General features: G+C 45.4%; 1 protein-coding gene across 1 annotated transcript in view; it reads right to left on the reverse strand.

Moving 5' to 3' along the window:
• LOC147689492 (vomeronasal type-2 receptor 26-like) overlaps positions 1-7,478 on the reverse strand; it is a 159,672-nt gene extending 152,194 nt beyond the window's left edge. The window contains exon 1 of the mRNA XM_086940117.1: positions 7,251-7,478. Coding sequence (XP_086796243.1) covers positions 7,251-7,478 — 228 coding nt within the window. The remainder of the gene's footprint in view (positions 1-7,250) is intronic.
• Positions 7,479-8,105: the final 627 nt, after the last annotated feature.

Raw genomic sequence — 8,105 nt, forward strand, 5'->3', positions numbered from 1 at the left:
TGTGACTTTTGTGCTGCTAAGAAAAAGGATACATAACCTTCAACCCAAAAGTTACATTCGGTGTCCCAAGTTTCTTGTAATGCAACCACATCATGTTGCTTTATTATTTCCAGCCATAGTGTGTCTTCCCTTTTGGCTTGGAGACCAGAAATGTTCCATGTCATTAATTTTAAATTTCTGGTGTCAGTGATATTTCCGGGCTGATCCTCCACCCCCTCCTGTGGAGACAGTCAAATATTAGCATCAAGATCTGTTAGGACATCAAAACTGTTTCTCAGTTCCAGACCTGGAGTAGAAGCCACAGGGTCTTTGTTATTTTGAGTCAGTTGGGAGCTTAGTGATTGAGTTGCCCAGGTAGCTAGATGCACATTTTGTCGTTGGGTGTTTTTCCTTGTATTCTTAGTCAACAGGGGAGTTTGTTGTGCTGGGCGGGGATAGAAAAAACCTAGTGGGACAGCACAAATTTGCCCAAGAGTAATATTTGTAGCGTCCCAAAATAACCTTGTGCAAACATGTGGGTTCCTAAAGTTTATAATGACACAGTCATCAGAAAAGCATTTGGCGGTCGGACCCAACCAAGTTACTCTTCTTGCCAGGCTTATAGATGCAGAAATGTCACTTGGGCCTGTGCAATTTGTATCACACCAACTCTTTACGTTTTCCATAAGGGTAAGCTGGGTTTCTGATTCTCCTGGTTTAAGCCTTGGTACATTAACCAGTACCGCCACAAACGGAGTTGCCTCTGGGGGTAAATTTACCATAGGTTTAGGATATTGTCCATTGCCCGTTCTATGGCTAAATCTTTTTGAGGCATCCTCTTCATTGGAGTTGGGTCTATAGTTATTTTTAGGGTCTGGGATGTGCTGTCGAATTGAATGCAATGTTTTATCAACAGTTTTAGAGTTAATTGTGGAATTCGAGGTGGGGATATGTGGCAAATGTACTGGATTAGGCATAGTCACTGCACTATTGGTCTCCTCCGTAGGTTGGCTTTGTTGTGTCAGAGTCTGTTGTGGATCTAGAGCAAGGCGCTCTGTTACCTTTTGGAATAACAGTGAGTTCATTCTATCACATTTGCTTAGAATAGCAGATACGCAGTCTTTTAGGGTTTCTACAATATCACTTGAGATCTTAATCAACATAGTTTCGATGGTATCTGTTAGGACCCTTTCAATCATGTCTTTAATTGACCCTTCGAGCTTAGTTAAGGGTTGTCGTGATTTTGTAGTAGCTCTGTACCGTGAGGCTTGCGTCTTGTGTAGTCTCGCTCTTTTTCTGTTTTTGCATGTTTTATATTCCCTCTCCAGAATTTGGGCACACTCAGGAGCCTCGGGAACCACTATAGGATCATCGTGATGAACTGTGTTTTGAGGCTCAGGTACAATATCATAGATGAGAGGTGTAGGGAGAGGGGTTCCCCCTTGCTAGAAGTCCCGGTCGGGAATGTGGAGGCCACCCAGAAGAGTGTAGGTTGAGTGACAGAGACAGTCTTGCTAATCTCAGGAGAGTTATGTGGGGTACATGTGTGCAACATTGGATGGTGAGGCAAAAGGTATCTTGGTTAACACCTGCATGGGGCTGTGTGATTCAAATAGCCTAGAGCATATTTTAAGTCCCCGTTTTTCAGAGCTTTGCCAACACCTGGTGGAGTGTGAGTTCTTTGGCCCCTGGGAGCTCACACTGGAGGCAGACCTTTTGGTGGATTCTGTAGGGTCTCAAGAGGCATCTGGGGGTGCTCCTGAAGGAGGTGGCTCATGATTGCCCTCACCAAGTGAGGTAGGGGAGGGTTGTGATGGCACAGATAGGTCCCAGGGTAGTGAGAGGGTGTGATGGGTCCCATGTCTTATCTCAGAGGAGAAGGAGTTGGAGTGGGCTGTGTCCTGAGGTATCTGAAACCCAGTCTCAAGTCATGGTTGGTTCCATGAGGGAACACCAGGAGGGGGCCTAGTCTGTCCCGAGAGGCCATTCCCTGAGGGGATCCAAAGGTGTCAGTTGAGCTTTGGGATACCAGCTCTCTTGACTGACAGCCCCTCTGCATTTGGGGGTGTGTGTGAGTCCAGAGAGAGGGGTGAGGGGGGTACAGTCCCAAGTGGAAAGAACAGTGGTTAAGGGGTTGCCAGCTCTGAGGTCAGAGCCCCCCAGGACTAACCCTGGAGTGGCCACTTCTGGCCTGGGGAGTCTTCATGCTCTGTCAGGTGGACAAGAGGCAGAAGGGCCTACACCAGGCAGACTATTACACAGAGGAGTGTGTTTCCCTTAGGGCGTGTTGGTGTACTCCCCCATTAGTCCTGGGTTGCCAGGCACAGGTCCAGCTTAAGGGTACAAACCCTGGGTTGGAGGGCCAGTTTCAAGGTGTCCCACCCTGACTTGAAGGAAGGGGAGCCTGCTAACAGTACCCCTACTGGTTTGTCTTCTCAGGGCACCGGTCTAGGTAGGAGGGGGCAAGTCCCCAGTATGGGTTTAGGGAGAGAGCAACCTCACCCCTGACCTCTGCCTAGTCTAAGGGTACAGACCCTGGGCTGAGATCCAATCCAGGATAGAACCTCTGAACTGGTGGGGCAATTGTACAGGACACCTGCCACAGGTGACCTGACAATTCTGCAAGGGGGTTCAGCTCCAGGGGTCTGGACAAAGGTACCTATCTCTGCCAACGAGAGACCCCCATTTATTACAGATTACAACCTATGGGCCTCAAACCTGTGGTCACAAGAAGTTGGTATTGCTCCAACCACAAAGATGATTGTTAAACATCTTAGAGTGCTCCTGGGCCAATCCCTGTGTATGGAAGCTCAGGTCTGCAAAACTGGGGGACTTTGTTTTTAAATGAAACATTTGTGAAGAAGTGCCATCCCAATTCTTCCTTTGTCCAAGCCTTAGTGGCGAGTCACTTGGATTATGGTAATGCTTTACTCACTTCTATCAATGAGTCCTAGTTGACAAAACTACAGGTGGAGAAAACACAGCAGATCTCTTATCTGCAAAGCTCCTGCAAAGGCCTCACCCACTTCTCTGTTACGGTCTTTCCATTGATAGCCAGTTCGTAAGGGGATTGTCTTTAAGATCCGTTGTATGACTCACAAAACCCTTATAGGGAAGGGCTCACAATGCTTAACCTCGAGGCACACTCTGTAAAGTCTAACAAGTCACTTCATTCACGTGGAAAAAGGTTGCTTGTGATCCCTTGTGTTAAAAAGTCTCGCTTAGAGGGGAGAGCTTTCTCCTCTCTAGATTCTCTCTACTGGAATGCTCTCCCTGTTCATTTATGTTTCTGTACGGATCATCTCAAATTTAGTAAATCACTTAAAACTGAACTGTTTTAGGGATAGTTTTTGAAGTGACAGCGGTATGGTGTCTGGAGGCTCCTTGTGCCGAGATAACCCCCTGGGGGTGATTTGTATGCAATATTAATTATTGTAACATAATATGTAACATTTTATCAGGACACCATCAGGTCCAGGGCTTTCCCTACAAGGCTGTGTTTAATAGTAGAAACAACCTTGTTTAGATTGACTTCTGTCTCTGAAATGACTTTATCGGTACATTCAATTGTTTGATTGGAGGTCCAGAGTAGTATTTGTTAAATGTATCACCCAAGGATGTGGACAAGCGTGAGTGTTGAGAGAAGAGTTAAAAAAGTTAAAAAAGTAAACTGAACCGAAACGAACACATGCCAGAATTTGGATCATTTTTCTACATCTCAAAGCCTGATGTTCTCCTACCCCAAGATAAAATGTATTGTTCTCTGATTTTCTGCCTTTTCTTCCTTGTCCAGATGAATTGGTCCCAGTGTCTGTACCAGAGCCAGCCAAGTCAAACTGGCTATATAACCGGAACAGCTTTCAAAGGCAGAGAAAATTGATGCAACTGCCTAGCATAGTTTCTGTATGTGTCTGTGCCTTGCTGCAAAAGAAAGCCATCAACAAGCAACTCTCAACCCACCTCGCGCATCACCACCTGCTAGACAATCCCAATCAGGACTCAGTATGAACCACAGCACCAAAACACCACTCATGGCAGCCATCAATGACATCCAGACCATCCTGGACAGAGGAAGCACAGCCGTCCTTTCTCCTTGACCTCTACATGGCTTTGGGTACTGTCTCCCACAACACGCTCATCAGAAGACTCCATAACATTGTCATCCACAGATCCACGCTTACCTGAATCTGCTCCTTCCTCACAAGAACAACACAAAGGGCCAGACTGCCTCTTTCACATCAGAAACCAAGCACCTGATCTGCAGACTCCCTCAGGGATCGTCCCTCAGCCCTATCCAGTTCAACATCTGCATGACACCGCTCACCAACATCATCCAATCACAAGACTTCACCTTCATCCCCTGTGCCGATGACACCCAACTCATCCTCTCCCTGATGGGCAATACAACTGCCACTAGAACCAACTTCACCAAATGCATGACCATGGTAGAAGCATGGATGCAAACCATCTGTCTTAAACTAAAGTCTAACAAGACAAAGGTTCTGATCTTTGCAACCAGGACCTTTTCATAGGGCTACAACTTTCGCCCATTGGAGCTAGGACCAACACCTACCAACCATGCAGAAAACCTGGGGGTCTTTCTAGAGGACACAGTGATGGCACAAGTCAATGCAGAGAGTGCCTCCTGCTTTCACATCCTACATATACTATGAAAGACTTCAAGGTGATGCCCCAGAACACCAGAAGGACAGTTATGCAACAATACTTTGCTAGCTGGCTTTACTAGCTGTCTAGACTACGACAACGCACAATACATCGGAATCTCCAAATAACTTATTCACAGATTTCAGATCATCCAGAACACTACTATAATACTGAAATGTAACCTCTCACACCACACCCACATCACATTTCACCTCAAAGAGCTTCACTGCTCCTCATGCACAAGCACATCTAATTCCAGCTTCTCATGCACACATACATTTGAAACAATACTGGACAAACTTACTTCAAAAGTCACATACACTTCCACCAGCCTGCCAAACAACTCTGCTTTACTTCATTCTTACTTCTACGTCACCTTAATGCAACCTTCTTAAGAAACAGGACGAAGATGATTCATATGCACTCTCAATTTCTAACCCCCCCAAATCTCTGACTGCAAGAATTTGTTGTTTCAAAAACATTTGCGGATCTGGTTCCTTGGGTGAATCTCTGCTAAAGAACTGAGCAGACCCACCCTGGTCCGGACTCTTCCTGCACTCATCAAACCGTTGGATCTTTGGTATGAAACGAAAGCTTGACAGCTAAAGATATAGCCCAGGAATTGTTTCTCAAATATTAGCTAAGCATTATAAATCATAGTTGAAGCTTACAATTAAGTAATTACTTTCAAATGGAGATTCGGCCCATTTGCCACCGCTAAAATGGCTTTTGCCATGTACCAACCCTCAGTAACCTATTTCTGACTTGGTAAATAGGGTTTGCTACTTGCTATTAGGAAGGAGCGTGCCAAGGGTGTCCTTTCTTAACAGCGGGTCACAGGGGTATGTACACTTGTTTTGCAACCGCAAAATATTTTGAGTTTACTGCCTACTTCAAGTAGGTGGTTAGCCAGTTGCAAACAGTAAGGGGAGCCCTTCTCCTTAGTGAATGGTAGCACATTTTTCTTCTTAAGAGCAGGCAGTGATCCCTCAGACCACTGCCTACTCTAAAATGAAAAGGACACTGTTTGTTTTTCTTTTTTAAATGCATCCTGTTTTCCTTAATGGAAAATGGGCTGTATTTAACTATAAAGAATATTGCTTCATTTAAAAAGCAACCACACACATGGTGGTCTGCTGACCCTAGTAGTCCACCATCCATGAGATCACAGGCCATACCCAATGGGCCACAAATTGCAACCTACCTCATGAAAATGAATGAGGTAGGTCATTTGCAATCCCATTGCTAGATGTGTCTGATACACAGCACTTTTCAATGAGCAACTTGCAAATTGTGATTTGAGAGTCACAACATGAATTGGTTGTACTTGTGGCACTTAGTGTGTTATTCTGTTAACAACAACCATTGTACGTGGTTAGTACACTTGATTATATTAGCAACGTCATCAGCATGTGGTCCATCCTGCACACATGACAACTGGCATTTAGACTGTGGTGGAAATGTGCTTACCCATGAGGTCAGCAAAGGCTACACTCTCTGCTCCTCTGATAAAGTGCTGCCACTTGCTTTTAGAGACCCCCGCATTCCTGCTGGGAACCTCTAAGCCTTCAGAGCATCCACTGCAGTGGTGTTTGCTTTGAAGGCATAAGAACTTGCAAGATACAAACTTTTGTGTTTTATATTATAGTTCTTGAGTTTTTTCCTGAAAAACAATAAAGTAAATGGTCCTGGAATTTGAGGAATTTTGTCCTTGAGTGTGGGCATCATTTGACAATGTCCCTGCCGTGGGTCGCCAAGCCTGACACGGTAGCCCAGGGCTGGGGAACGTTGTGACCTTCATTCTGCCCAATACAACCCAGGCATTTGCTACTGTAAGCTGGCGGTCAAGTGGAAGACAAGATGTGAGGTTAAAGGTCTCTGCCACTTGAGAATATTTAGGCTCTACCGGCAGAAAACTCACATTGGGTAGGTGTGCGCAATATCTAAAAGATGTGGTGCATTTCTCTCCTTCTCCCCTGCACTGGTGCACACGGGATGACATGCGCCTAGGCAGGCGCCCTCATAGATACTGCACATTCCTACCCTTTTGTTTTGATGCACAGTAGCGCAGCAGGAAGGCTTGCTGGGCTGCAGGGCATCAACATTTTATATAGAAACACTTAGGAGAAATAAAAGTATTACTACTCTTTACATCACATTACGTCCTCCTTTTGAAAGGCACATGTTTAGCGCTGCCTCAGATTTACAGATCCTTGTACATCTGGGGCAGAGTCAAAAAGCCCTGGGTGTTGCTGGGAACGCCCCCAGAAGCACCCATTGCATGTCCCTTTGCTGCAGAAAAGCTGTGTTTGGAGGGCTAGATTAGCAGGTCACTGTTAAGCCATGCACAATGGCTCAACGCAGCCTTCTAAATATGGGCTTGCACGGACCCCGCTGGAGCATGAAAAAAGTGACATTCCCGTGGCGCTAGGGGCTTGTAAATATGTACGTGAGAGGTAAGGGGGGCAACTGAACCGTGATAGATTGTGGTTCACCTGCTGATACAAACTCAAAATGAGGCAACAATGACTTCTCTTTTGATTATTCTTATTCTTGCACATCCATATGGATCTCACCTTTTGTCCACGTCTGTTCCCAATTCAGACAGGAGCCATTACCTGCTTAAAGTCGGGGTGCCAAAGAATGGCTCGGTCATCAATGGTGAGCTGTTCCTCCCCAGAAGGGCTTCGATGGAAGCTTCCCACTTTGATTCTTGTCGAATTACCCCAATCAAGGTAATGCCAGTTAAAAATGTGAAAGTGCGTGGGCGGGTCCCCAAGATCATCGAAGTAGATTTCATCACCAGAGGTAGTTTTAAAATGAAGATCCCTCATGTAATGATGTAACTGGAAGAAGACAGAGAAACAGAAAGAGGACACAGCAAATAAATAACCACACATTGGAATAATACCTACAGTAGAATGAATAGTGTCCTGACTGAGCTGCTACTTTCATTGTAGCACTGGAGGTTGTGATTAAAGCCTTTTTAGTGAGTCACAGGTCACAAAGGTTCCAAATCAATGCACCACATGATAAGTGCATTGCCCAGTTTAGTTATGTGCACAGAGCATGCAGGGAAAGAGCTGCTGCACTGGGTTTGAGGTAATGAATGTGCTATTGAAACAAGATGGACATCAGTGGTAGAGACCACACCGCCGCTGCTGAAGAGCGTTGGATGATGGCACTGGGCAGACAGGTCAGAGTGAAGTGAGAGGTGTTGCAGGAGTTGGTCATGATGGCAGGCCATGAAGGCAATAACTGGAGCTATTCAGTGGACAGTGCCTATTAATGCATTTTCAGCAACATATTAAAATATAACGGTTTCTATATTTTCTGAACATTTTTGTTCTAATGCTGTTATATGATTATTCACCTGCATGAGGAGGCATGTTGGGTTGTTTATCAATCAAGTGATTCTCGTACATACTGGGCTCCCTGCTCCGAGCTTCAGTACCATCACC

The sequence above is a fragment of the Lissotriton vulgaris genome, chromosome 10 (genome assembly GCF_964263255.1).
Source record: "Lissotriton vulgaris chromosome 10, aLisVul1.2, whole genome shotgun sequence".
In the NCBI taxonomy this organism is placed as follows: Eukaryota; Metazoa; Chordata; class Amphibia; order Caudata; family Salamandridae; genus Lissotriton; species Lissotriton vulgaris.